Source organism: Centruroides sculpturatus, unplaced genomic scaffold (assembly GCF_000671375.1).
Source record: "Centruroides sculpturatus isolate CEXI.00-Female unplaced genomic scaffold, Cexi_2.0 scaffold891, whole genome shotgun sequence".
In the NCBI taxonomy this organism is placed as follows: Eukaryota; Metazoa; Arthropoda; class Arachnida; order Scorpiones; family Buthidae; genus Centruroides; species Centruroides sculpturatus.
The window spans coordinates 125,646-140,469 of NW_019385112.1; the positions used below are offsets into that span (position 1 = coordinate 125,646).

A 14,824-nucleotide genomic window follows, 5' to 3' on the forward strand; every position below is an offset into this window, starting at 1 on the left:
CAGTCCCACCATCGGGAAAAACAGACATCGACTGTCTAATATTGTCACGACGCGGATATGTTATTATTATTATTGCTATTTTTCTTCTTGTTTGAGTTTAGAATGTAACTGCATGTATTTGTTTCTTTTGTTATAAATTAAATATGTTATTCTTAATTTTAATATTGTGTCATCTTTGAGTACTACCGACACCGCATCACGACTTCACTATCCCTCCCACTCAGTTAACCAATGCCATCCCTGACAATGAAGCCGATAAGTGGGGAGAAGCTCACCGCTCTAACCCCCTCGGTTCACACATTAAAGTAAAAATTTCATAAGCATTTTTCACACTATGTCAAAGCCAAAAAAGCAATAACTGTGTGTAGACATACGGGATGTCTCAATGACCGAGAAACAGGATTAAAAATGTCAAAGGTTTTTCAATTAGATATTTTTGTAAACTTTTGCATCAAAAGTCAGCCTGAAAATGCCTTATAGGACAGAAGTGAGGTACATTATGTGAATTTTACTTTTTATATATGCAGTTTATACTGTATGTTTCTCCACCATAGTATGCAAATGTTCTGTCAAGACAAAAAAAATACTCTCATTTTTTGGATAATTTTCTTTAAGAAATTATTTCAGTCTTTTTTTTTTTCTTAGCAAAATAAGATTTTTAGTTGTGTATTAATTTTTCTAATAGACAATGGAAATAAAATGTTTAAAATCATGTAAGTGTGGTTACAAATTGGTATGATAAACCCTTAAATTAATAATAAAAACCAGCAATGAGTTGCTCAACTTTCCCTTTATGCCTGGAAGGTTGAACAACATTGCTAATAATGAGTAAAACTGTCATTAAGAATGACCCTACTAGATATACATGCAATCCCCATCCCCTTGACCTTTAACCACTAAAATTTAATAGCATTAACTCTCTAAACAAACCTCCCTGTAAAATTTTTGACAAAAAGCACAGGAGTTGTTAAACTTCAAAGAAAGTGAACAAAATTGTGCCCCCCCACACACTAACATCCATCCATACATATATACAGAAATCACCCCCAAATTCTTTTGCATTTCTTGATGTTTCAAGATCTCCCTAGTCCAAAGATGTAAAAATCTTGGGGATCATTTTCTTTTCTGAAAATAAATTGCCATACTCTCCCTCTGTTATATATAACAGCCAGGAAAGTAAAAATACTACTCTATATTTTAATATTAATTTACAAAATAAATAAAATAAAAAATACAATATATATATATTATATGATAGAGATTTTATATATATATATATATATATATAAAATTGCAAAAGAAACAATAAAAAAAATTTTGTTTTGCCTTTTTCTAGCAAGTCCTTCTGGTAACAAAGAAACTGTGGCACCAGCAATGTTAAAATGTCTCTGATGAATGAAAACTGGATCGTGTCTGACTTCATTCCACATGGCTCTCTTTGGAATATTATTCTTTGGATGAGAGAGACGAAGTGATGTGCCATCCAGACGTACATATACTGAATGTGTGCAATTTACATGATATGTATCTGGATTATATTCCAAAGGAAGTTCATTCATCCAACCCTTTAAAATAAATAAGTGTCATATAAATAGGATACAAAAACACTAATTCTTACAATGGTAAAGATATTAAATTTTAATATAACTTTAATTCTAAAACTTGAATTCAAATTTTGAATATGCTTTGATTTGAAAATTTAGATTTTATACCACTCTAATTTCATGTGTATTAAAATAAACATTTTTAAATACAGTTGATTAGTAATGATGATAATTCAAATCTTTTCTATTTTAATGAAATTTTTTTATTAACTATATTATTCATATCATTTTACAACTGGAGTAATTATTTCAATTCAACTAATTTGCAGGTAAAGTTTGTTTATATCTAAAAATACTTTAGATAGAGATTTATTTTTCTCCTTTGATGATGATAATACCATACTTTTCTGTGTATAATCCATAGAAAATTGATAGAATAAAATTAAAACTTTTGCATAACCCAGAAATATGAAACATCCAGAATATGAAACAGAAATTGCACAAATGAGGTTCAGAAAAAATTGAAGCAATACTGAGGAAATTTGCAGTAGAAAATTAATATTACAGCAATATCTGCAAAAACATAATAAAATGGAGCAGTCTTGGCTAAGCCTGTAGACTTTAATTAGTAGTACTTGCCAAAACAAAAACCACGTGTTTTAAAAATAAAATTGAAACATTGTTTACTTTTGTTTCTGATCAGTTCAGTCACTCATTACATTGCTGCTGACTTACATGGTTGTGTGATTGCAATAAGGGTAGTCAGCATCCCTTATCAAACCACTATTTAATGCAGGGGTGTCCAACCTTTTTGTTTCTCTGGGCCGCATTGGAAGAAGTCAAGGAGTTTTGAGCAACAAGTATGTATAATATATACTTGTGGCCCAATATACAAGTATCTTTAAAGACCCAAATGCGAGGAAAAAAAGAGAAAGGACAAAAGATAAAGAAGTGAGAAAGGTTGGAAAATTAAGAATCAATATTTGCATAACAGAAGATCTATTTAACCTTTCTCACTACTTTTTATCTTTTGGCCTTTCTCTCCTTTCCCCAAATTTAAATCTATAATCATTTGAGTCACATCTCCAGCTTTATTTAGTAATCCTTCTTCATTCACACATCTCCAAGTATTTGAAAATATTTCCTTTCCACTCAAAAATAAAATATGAATAAAGGTTTACAGCTTTGTGAAACTTCTTTTTGAGTATATGCCGTTGAAATAAATAAATAAAAAAATTTAAACATTTTTCAGTTTTGTTTACACGTTTATTGGGCTGCATTGGAACTTGCCTTGGGCTGCATGCGGCCTGCGGGCTGGACACACCTGATTTAATGGGTGAAATAATGGGTTTGCTCAAATTAAACTAAAATATTCACTCATTTGTCACAAAAAATTTGAAAATTAATAAATTGTGTTTAGTAACTTTTTCCAAATTGTCTCAATTAAATAGCTAATTATAAGTTAGCATCCTTTTCCCTTTTTCATATTTTTTCACAAAATAAAAATATATTAATGTTGAAATGTATTTTAAAAACAAAAATATGGTCATTTTTTTCAAAAAATAAGTAATAGTAGTAATAATGAAAAAGTCAGCCAAAAACTGTAAAATAAATTTTTTTTTTTTTGCAAAAAATTGGGTCATTTCTTAAATAATTCTTCAGAAAAAGATTGTGCAATCATTATCATCATACAGAAATTTTGCAATTTTTTTTACATCAAAAAGTCTTAATTATTCCACTGTTATAAATAAGTCATTCACAGTGTCAGCAATGACTTCAATTTTATTTATATTAATCAACGTATTACTTGTATGTCAAATTTATAATTGTATATGCCAGTGGCGTGCTGTTCATGAAAGCTGTGAAAGCACCATTTCCCTTGTATTTTCTAAAATATAAATACAAATTGTGCAATAATTTTCATATTTTAACATACTTTGAATTACTGAAAATTAATATTTTATTATAACCACATTATTTATTTTATTACAAATTTATATACATGTGAAAAACTGATAAAATTTGAATATAAATTGATATATGCATGTTCCCAATGAAAGTGCTATATTGTCAAATATGGGACAGCAATGATTCTATCCATTAACCACCCATAGGGAGCTAATTGACTAAGTGCATTGTTTTAAAGATTTAAAAAGTGAAGAATATTTTATGTTATTTTTATGTACATTTCTTTACAAAGCTATATTTAATTATAATTATATTGACAGATTTTCAGACATAAAATCTTTATAATTTTTATCACTTTTAGATGTTAATAATTTTAAATTTTATGAAGAATTTTTTGATTTATCTAAATTACGTAGTGAATTGCAATATTTATATTTGTGTCCAGACTATACTGGCAAGTCACTCTTAGACATAAAAAATATTATAATTAATGACAATCTAAACAAAGACATACTAAAAGAATTATATGATTTAATATCGTTAATTTTTATGGTAACAACTATGAGTGCATCTGTTGAGTGCAGTTTTTCAACCATGAAGCAAACTGATAAATTGGCAAGAAACACTCAAGTCAGAGGAAAAATTGTCATCATTAGCATTGCTTTCAATAGAAAAAAAGCTTTTAAATATTTTGATGGAATTGACAACAAGTGATTTTTATGATAAAGTAATTAATTAATGAATTCATTTATAAAAAATAATAAAAACAAGTTTTTATATCTTTGTTTTGTGTCAATTATCTATTTTAGAATTAAAATAAATAAACTGTTTATTTTTGTCATTTCCAGTATTTGTTTAAAATTTTTATGGAAAAACAGCTTCCCTATCATCAAATGTCACAGCACACCACTGGTATATGCTTAATGTGTATGCTGTGATGATGACACGTGTTTAAATTAAATCATTCTTTTAATTAAAAATTTTTTACATTAATTTATGTTTAGTATTGGGCAACAGATTATACAATAAGCCTGTATAATTTAATTTAAATTTTCCAAACTACATAGTAGATTAATAATTATTAATTCACTCATAAATTATTTTGTGTGCAATAATTTTAGGGAATTCTGTGTATGTTCTAGGAAAACTTTTGGTCTTGAAAGTATTTTACATAGCCCACATCTCTTAAAATGCCACTGAAAAAAATTATCCTCTGAACTGCATGGAAGTAAAAAATGAAGGAGTTGCAAATTAAGTGACATGATTTAAAACATTGAATTTTTCCTCATATTTTTATTAGCAATTCACTGTAGATATGATAATAGAAATGGAAAAAATAGGAATATTTGAGACAGAACCATCTAAACCAGTGGTTCCCAACCTTTTTTCATTAGCGTACCCCGTGACATGCCATATCTCTAGATTGTACCCCGTGACATGTCATATCTCTAGATTGTACCCCTCATTTAAGAAATTTAGTGAGTAACCGTATTGTTAATTTTACATATTGTAACTATAAATTAAAGAAAAAAAAACTAAAAGAAAAAATGTATAATAAAGTTGTGATTGTTGCAAGGAACATTATTTATCTAATAATTTTTTAATACTATTAGTTTGTGATACATAATATATTACTTTTTCTGCCATAATAACTAATTTTTTTCTGTACCCCTAAACAACCTATCGCGTACCCCTAGGGGTACGCGTACCACAGGTTGGGAATCGCTGATCTAAACTGTATTAAGTGTCAAAAATTGTTGTTGTTTCATTTCTATATTATATATATCAAATATCCTCAATAAAACAGGTAATAATAATAAATGATAAAGTAACTTCAAAAAATTTTAATGTTAATAATATACTGTATAATGGCACAGATCTGAAAATAAAAAAAAATCAATCACCTTAGCTTTTATCAAATGTTAGTGATGTATACTGAATAAACTTGACAGTTGTTCTATATAGTTCTCTGAGAATCTTTATGTAGAGAGGAAAAAAATCCAACCAAAAATTTATCAGCTTCTAAAACAGAAGAAGTTTAAGCAGAAATGTCTAATAATATCAACTGAAGCATAGATTGATATACAAAAAAACAGGAAAGAACTAAGAATGGCACAGCTATACAGGTCTTTGGTGGTTCCCAAAAAATTGCAATGGCAGTTTTGCATGAGAAAAGATTTTTTCCACTTTTCCACACACTCTTGGTAAGTTTTGTGAAAGGAAAAAAAGCTGTCAAATGAAAATATTATTGACAGTAACCCACACTGCACTGTTGCATAACCCATTTCATTTTCAAACTGACTTAACAGATAATTCACAGGTTACGCACAGAAAATTATAGTAATTATTAATTTCTCACTTCTTAACTATATTATTTTCTAAAATTTAATTTTAAAAAATTCTACTTCTATAAAGGTAACCTTATAACAGAAATTTTAAAAATACACGGCAGTTTAAATTTTAATGTATTTTGTATTGTCTATTCCATATGTTGTTATTACTTTATATAAAATTAATTGCATAACAATTTAAAGAATTAATTTGTATACCTACTCTCAAAACAGTGAAACAAAGAACATTGTTAGATTAATAGTAATAATTAATTATATTAAAGACTTTCAAAATTATATGGAGATATCTCAGACTGATTAGTTTTTCAGATTATTAGCTTAAAGTCATTGAATATCATCATTTCTATAACATTACTTATTTAAACTGCAGGCTTTTAATTATATTTAATTTTTTAAGTTTTCACTTTTTACATTCAAAACATTTATTTTAACTTTTGTTTGTATGAATAGTGAACAATGTTTACAATAAACTATTATAATGACTAAAATTTAATAGTGTTATTGTTTTGTATTAATGGCTTAAATTTTCATATAACCTGATGACAAAAATTTGAATTGAAATTAAACACGGTATCAACAGTTGCAGAATATGTAAATGAAAAAAAAAAAAAAAACATTTTAAATATGTGCAAGTATAATCACTTTTAAGAAAAACAGATTGAAAAATGATGACATTTAGTATAAATACAAATGCAGTTAACATTCATAATAAGGTCTGTGCACAGGAGTTTTAAAAGAGTAGATTAAAAATTTTAAAAACACTATTAATTTTTATGGTGTATCACAATATAGTTTGATCTTCACACCAAATATCAGATAAGAGGAAGTAAAGACACACTGTGTGGTGTTAACAGTTTTTTTTATTTTCGCTAGTGCTTTCAACGAACTTATGTTTGTCATCATCAGGCAAACGAAATTTTAAAAATATAATACAATGTTCTAATGTACGTGGAACACACATTATTTAAATTAAAATGAAAAAAATCCATTATGAACGTTCTACAAAGTTTGATTACGCTAGATGTGATGTCTTGAAGTGCATATGTGTGGATATAGACCCACATTAAAGATGTGATAGCAGAGATATAATCACCATATATATCACTCTTTAACCATTTATTGGGCAACCCGCACACTAAGCAGGTCAACTTTGTAGCATGTTCATAACAGTTTAATTTTAATTTAAATAATGTGTGTTCCACTTACATTAGAACATTGTATTCTATTTTTAAAGTTTTCAATTACCTGATGACAAACATAAGTTTGTTAAAGTGCTAGCAAAAATTAACTGTTAATGCTGCACTCAATGTGTTTACTTCCTCTTTTATGATGTATTTTTTCTTTTATATATATATATATATTATATATAGAGTATTTCAAAACAGATTCTTTAAAAAAATATAGCAATAATCTGTTTACTTAAGTTTACTTTAATAACAGTATTTTAAAAAAAAACTGTTATTAAAGTGGATGCCAGATTATTATTGTTATATAAAGAGGAATGCAATACAATAGATTAATTCCTTCATTCCTGTATCCATGTCCATTCAGATCATCTCCATTGATCATTTTTTCATTTTCTCTTACATCTGCATTTCTACCACCAATTTCCAAAGTTGCTTTCTTTCCATCTATATATCTCACTGACGGGATATACAGCTAGCAGAAGAATTTCCATATTTCTGATTCTTGATACAAATTTAATAAAAATATAAAATTTTCTAACAAGTTTTCTTATATATGAGCAATATATGCAGTAGAATCTTATTTTAACAGATTGTGGAACAATGGATTTCTCAGAATAACAAATTTTTTTCCAGGTCCCACTAAATCAATGTATTTTACCTCCTTAGCAGATCAGTAATTCAGAATAATGGATTTTTTTTTAATCGCATCTACTGTAAACTTTTCCAATATTTAGTTAATATTTGGGTGTTTCCAGAAATTTGTCGAGTTCAATAATGCATTTTTTACATGTGGAACAGGCACAACTGAAGAATTGTATGAAGAGAATAAGTGGGCCAATGCAAATGAGAAGCCATCTAGTGAATATTCTGACACTAGTCCAAGTGAAATGCTAAAATTTAGCAAGACCATCGAGTCTTTCCAAATTGTGAAGACCTTCCTTACAAGTTTCAGCATAAACAAACATGCTGTACATAGCATTACTAATATCAAGTGGTTGTTGTATTCAATAGACAAAAAAGTGACATCAGAACAATCTAAGATAGATGAGTTTTTTAACAAATCATGAAATGAAGTGCTAATGAACACACATAATTTGCCTCTTTTTGTACTTCCAGTAAATACAGTTTCCATCAGCTTCATCATACACACATATAAATAATATATGGTCTTGTAACATATATGCTTCTATAGAATAAAGAATAGAGATCTCAAGAACTGAATACTTTCAACTGTAAGTATTTCTTGTATGAAGTGGATTAAATAACGGATATCTCCCTGGGTGTGTGAGAAATCCGTTGTTTCTGATATATATCATGATGTCCATAACAGATTCTCAGAGCAACAGATAATTTTTGGTGGCCCGAGCAATCTGTTAAAACAAGATTTTACTAAATTTGAAAAATATACAGTAATAATATTGAAATATGCTTCTTATGTTATAAAAATAATAATAATAAATTAGCATATAAACTTTCAATGCAGATATTTTATTGTGAATTTGTCTCTTTAATCCGATCAAATCAGTTCGATAGACTATCATATACAGCTTTCAGGCTAGGTACTTCTTTTATTGGTTTGANAACCTTGACTGGTACATTAAACGAAGTTAGTTAAAGTGTCGTTGCAATCGTGGTGTTAATTTGTCAGCTAATCATTGTTAATAATAATAAATTAGCATATAAACTTTCAATGCAGATATTTTATTGTGAATTTGTCTCTTTAATCCGATCAAATCAGTTCGATAGACTATCATATACAGCTTTCAGGCTAGGTACTTCTTTTATTGGTTTGTCAAACCAATAAAAGAAGTACCTAGCCTGAAAGCTGTATATGATAGTCTACCGAACTGATTTGATCAAATTAAAGAGACAAATTCACAACGAAATAGCAGCTACCATAAGTGATATTTTGGCAGATATTTTAGGCTATGCTTATAGTGATGCAATAAGCAAAGCAGCAGTGAAAGTGGTATGATGAGCAATGAGGAGATTAGAGAAATCAAACTTATTTCTTCTTGCACCTTCCCTTTTGAAGCCTTGGGCTTAGCTCATGTTAGTCCATATCACTACAAACATGTGCAAATGTTATATGTGTTTGTTCTTGTCTTGCTTCATCACTTTGCTCACCATGTCACCATAAAAACGTAGCCTTATTTATTTTATTTTTGAGAAAGTTATACCTAATGTTCAATGTTTAAAAAACAATAATGTAATTTTGTAATTTAATACAGAAACACACATTTAAAATGAAATATTTAAAACATTACCTTATAAATATCTGTATCTTTATCTGGAGAGGATGGAATTGTAAGCTTTGGCAAGTTGGCATAATCAGGAATGGCTAATGATTCATTAGAATTAATTGGATGAAATAGCCACCAGAGAATACTTCCAATAATAATAGATATAATTATGCCTATAATAAATCCCGATAAAAATGGGGGAATTGGTGCACGCAGACACACTATAAAAATAAATAAGAGACCAAATATTTGATTTTGCCATGAAGCAAAGAGATTTGTGCAAGTAACATAAAGTTGTTTTGACAATGGATATTTATTACAGGCTTTTAGTAAAAAGTTATCTTTAGTGGGATTTTCTATAGGAGAATCAATAGGAGAATCAGTCTCATTAGATACTTGAGAAACATTTAATTCTTCAGGTGTTTTAGACTCTTTAACATCTGTTGTCTCGGGTGTATCTAAATCACTTTTATTTTCCTCAATACTATCCGAGTCCAGAACTTTAGCTGCCATTAATGAAGACAATGTAACAGACATGCTTGGTCGTGTACGTTTGGGTGACAAAAGAGCCTGTGCACTCGCTGCTATAGTTGACACAGATTTCTTTTGGTTAGCATTTGAGGTTAGGATAACACACTTGGACATGTCTGTACTATCATCTGTATTTTCATTAAAATTAGAGAAAGATTTGCTATCAGTATCAATTGATAATGGTAACTGATCTTCTGATGACACGGATTTTCTGTCAGCATCCACATAGTCTGACGACATTGTTTTATCTTCACTTCCGATGTTTCCAAGAGACAAGGTAGATTTTTCACTGAAATCTAAGCTCATATCCTTTTCACTAATTATCATTTCACTGGGTGAAACAAGTTCTGTGCTTTTTTGATTAGATAATTTATCTAAAGATTTTGAAGAATAATTTGATTCTCTAGTTATTTTTTCTTCAAATGTTTTTGTTATTCTTCCTTTTAATTCATTAAATAGAGACCAGCTATCAGTTTCAGTTGCAGGAGAATTTTCTAAACTGGAAGATTTTTTACCAAATTTTGCTAAATAATCTTTCACCGATTCCTTCATTGGAGAGGAATCCCTTGTTTCTTTCATTACAACATTGTGCATTGATTCAGAATGTAATTTTATTGGTTCTGATGGAAAACTTGAACTATATTTTACATCAGTCTTTTCCAGATTTCCATCACCAAATCTATCAGTTAATTCATTTTCTGAACCAAACGAAGTGGAAAACTTTTCTTTAAAAATATCATTACTTTCTGTTGATAAGGAATGTGGAATATTTGATATTTCATTATTTGCACTGTACTTTTCATTAAGTGAAATAGGATATGTGTTCGATGATTTAAAAGGTATTACTATTTCTTTCTCATTTTCTTGTTCCTCAGGAGTCACTTCTTCTAAGTCATCTTCATTTGGTAGAAAACGAAACGACATCAATGGAACAGATGAACTAGGTTTACTACCTTTGATTTTAGATAAAGTTAATTTAGCTGCCATGCTTTTTAGTCACAATTTCTTCTAATTTCTTCCATCGACAGGTTTTTCTGTAATAAATGAAAAAATTACCATTTACTAAAATGATGTTTTAATAATAAAAAATTAGAATATCCTGAACAGTATAAATATATGAATAAAAACAAAAATTTGTAACAAAATATACTAAAAATAATTACAAGATTATTATAATAAGAATTAAACTGGTTTAAAATTAAAATCAGTTAACTGTATACAACAATCACAAATAACTCATTATGTTAAAATCTATAAATTACATTTTTGTATACAGTTGATCGAAGTATGTAATAAAAAATTCATTTGAAAATCAATGCTTTGTCAAAAATTACTTGAAGTATTTTTGAACAGAAAAAAAATTACTTTTATAACTTAAATACACACATTGAATCAAATAACAATAACCAAACAATTCTGAAGATAATTCCAGGCAATTATGAAGAAAGAAACAGCTATAACACAAACATACAATTATACATAACTTTATGGCAGTTCTAATAAAAAAATATTCTATAATTTAGACAAAACAGATACAAATACAAAAATTATAAACTGATTTAGTGTGTAAAAACTATTAAATCAATATCATCAAAAAATGAGTTTTATTTTATAATAGAAAAATAAAAGTAATTTGTTACATTTATGTAACATCACATTATACACATTTTCAACTAATTATTGTTGAATATCATGCAGGATAACTAATTAATTATAAAACTTACTTATTTTGCATCTGCATAAATAGAAGACATTTTGAGGTGCTTTTATAAATTATTACTTTCTTTCTTTTTACAAACTTAATGTTATTCAAAGTAAATTTATGTTAAAAAATTCTTGCTTTTCAACTATGACTTTTTCTATAAAGTAGATGGATACTGCAAAATCTTAAAGTGGATAAGACTTTGTTTACATTTATTACAGTAGAGTCTACTTCTACCACATTTACTTACCTCAATCAGTTCAAGCATAAAAAATAAAATTCTCCTAAAAAGATTGACAACTCTAATTTTAGTATTTTGGCAAGGAAATTTGAAAAGTGCCTTTTTTGATAAACTATCTATGAAGTGAAGTGGATTTTAGACTTATTTTAGCTCCAGAATATCTCTTAAAATATTGGCACACAGTTCAGTTACATTCTGTATATTATGTAATGTTCATATATTGATTATATTATATATTCAAAATTGTTAGACTTATGTAATGTTCATATAATTTTAACAGTTTTGAATATACTTGTATAGCTAATATTCTAGAAATTTTTGAATTTTGTTTAGAATTTAGAAACTTTTTGAAAAATTCTGATTAAGATAGCTGAAAATATTCATTCAAATTTTTAGATACTTCTGAACATAAAATGATTATTTTCATACTTCAATAATTGAAGTACACCTCAGAACAACATTGTATAGCACATTTCTGGAAAAATTGAGTTTTATTTGGATCGTCAGTATATAACACTTCCTTCACATAGAATTAGGATTTCTCAAATGGGATCCCAATTGTTTTTTTTTTTTAACCCGGGAAATTCTTCTCATCCTGGAAAATCCTGCAAATTTCTTAAAAATTCACTTTTTTCTTATTTTGTGTTAAGGTTGAGGAAATTTTGCAAATAGAAAGTATAATTAACTCATAAATGGTCAAAATACATTTGTATTTATTAATTTTAAACCTACTTATTAGTTTTTTAATTTTTCCTTGTTATGACATGTCAAATGATCAATAATCAATATGTAACTTATTTGTGGCAGGAATCTGAAAATTCTTTATTTGTCAAAACCTGTAATATCTGGAATAATTGTACTTATGATGTCTTAATTTTTAACCATGCCCAGTAGCTTCAATAACTAAATAATGCCAGGTTGTGCAAATTGGGCAAGGATACAAACAGTATGAAGTCTGCAAGTATGAAGTTTTTCTTTATAAACCTGATTATTAAAGACAAATGAACTGCCAAATTATTGGGCAGTTCATTTACAGGTTACAGGTGAAAAAACACAACATGTCTTTAAGGCATTTAAGAGAAGACAGAATTCCACTCACATCAATTGAATCGGAAAGGGCATTCTCAGTAGCAGGACTTTTCATTACTAAAATAACAATCAAATTGAGTGATCGGAGTATTGACCATCTTTGCTCTTTAAAATCTTAATTCAAATTATTATTGTAAATTTTTATAAATATGTTTTATTTAAAAAACAAAAATTACCTTTTAAGTTAGAAGTTAGATCTAAATTCTTTTTTTTTTAATTTTTAACTCAATTCAAAGTATTTTTTTGTTGTTGTTGTTCTATTCAGTTTCCAACAAACTTTAATAAATTTTTTCTATTTGTGAAAATTTCTATGTAATTCAAAGGTAATTTTTAATATATATCTTACACAGCATTATTAATATGATTTTGGAGGTTGCAGAATGTATTAAATTACTTTAAAAAATGAAAAATACTTATATCATTTGATTTCATGATATTTTGTATATCTTAAAAATAATTAATTCTGTCCTGGGATCCCAGGAAACAGTTCACTTTTATCCCAGAATCCCAGGACAAGCAAAAGACTGGGAAATGGAAACCCTACATGGAATACATACTGACAGGTCTAATTTCCATCTCTAAATGCTTTTAGTATTTGCACATTTGAATAGTTTGAGTGGAATGTATAGCAACCTGTATAGCAAACAAGATAGTTGGACACAGAGTATTCACATTTCACCCAGCAAGCTATACAGGTTGTTCTGGGACATAGTTTAATTATTATAAAAAGCCTCCTGAAAATATTGAATAAATAAACTTCCCACATAGATATACAAACACTTCATTATATTCTTAAATTCGTAAGTAGTACAATGGAATTAAAAGTTGCTTCAATTTATGCAGTAAGAAAGTAATAATAGTAATATTAAGTTTTTAATTGAAAAATAAGCTTTTAAACAGATTTATATTAAAGATCATTAAGTTTATATAATAATATCTTTTAATCCGGCAATGATGTTTTAAGTAAATGTTTTTGAACTTCGTATATAGCCATCAAGTACCCAAACAAGAAATTTTAAGTAACCATTAAATTCATTTAATAATCTAGCTCACTAACCATAAGTGAAACATTATTTTCTGAACATTTTAATAATCAAACACATTCAAGTTTCTAAACATTTAGTAAATATACTGTAATTAAAAAAACATTACTAAATTAAGCTATTTAATTTGTTTAGTATCTAGTAAAAAATTTAATTTATGTTTAGCATAGTTAATTTCTAAACAGCTTTTTACTGTCATATTTTAAATATCAAACATTAAATATTTATGTATAATACACTATATATTACATATTTGAAATCTCTAGATTATTTAATTACAGTAATTTTTGGTAGATAACCTGTAATGACATGTATCCCATGGAAAATTTCTAGAATGGAAATAAACCTTCATAAAAGGAAGTAACCTTCATTTAACCTGCCCTACTATATACTGTATAGCCTAACTGGAGCAGCTATAGAAAGCAAGATAATTACTAGTATGCATTTGAGAACTTGCCATCTCAAGCATTAAAACATTGCTTTTTCTGTTTCATTTCCATTAACAAATTTTGTGGATATACACAAACAACTAAGGTCAAATATTAAAAAGAACATGCTCAGCAAAATAATTAATAACAAAACACCTTTATTGTTGCCGAGAAAATTTAATTAAAACAAACATTTTCGACCTATTCCATAGGCTATCGTCAGGTTATAAACGGACAATTGGAAGATTTCGTTCCACAAGATTGAATACAAATATTCAAATTTCAAAAAACTTACAACGGATTAAAAAGATAATATACTAGTAATGAATAAAAAATATAATAAAAACAAAGAATAAAATAAAAATAAACTCAGAAATACTACTAAATATAAGTATCAACTAATACAATAAAATTAAAGTGTAAATTATGAGTTTCCGGCAGATTTTTTAACAATATACTTCCAGGCCGATGGAAGGCCTTCCGCGTCCCTCACATTAATACAAGTCTTCTCTAATTTGCTCTTATAAATCTCTATTTTCTCAGCGGTCTTCGCTAAT

General features: G+C 27.7%; 1 protein-coding gene across 1 annotated transcript in view; it reads right to left on the minus strand.

The window, feature by feature from the left end:
• The window catches only part of LOC111634937 (testis-expressed protein 2-like), a 66,145-nt gene that overhangs the window by 21,712 nt on the left and 29,609 nt on the right, over nt 1-14,824 (minus strand). The window contains exons 2-3 of the mRNA XM_023379771.1: nt 9,258-10,798; nt 1,327-1,565 (exon numbers count right to left, since the gene is read on the minus strand). Coding sequence (XP_023235539.1) covers nt 1,327-1,565; nt 9,258-10,751 — 1,733 coding nt within the window. The 5' untranslated portion in view covers nt 10,752-10,798. The remainder of the gene's footprint in view (nt 1-1,326; nt 1,566-9,257; nt 10,799-14,824) is intronic.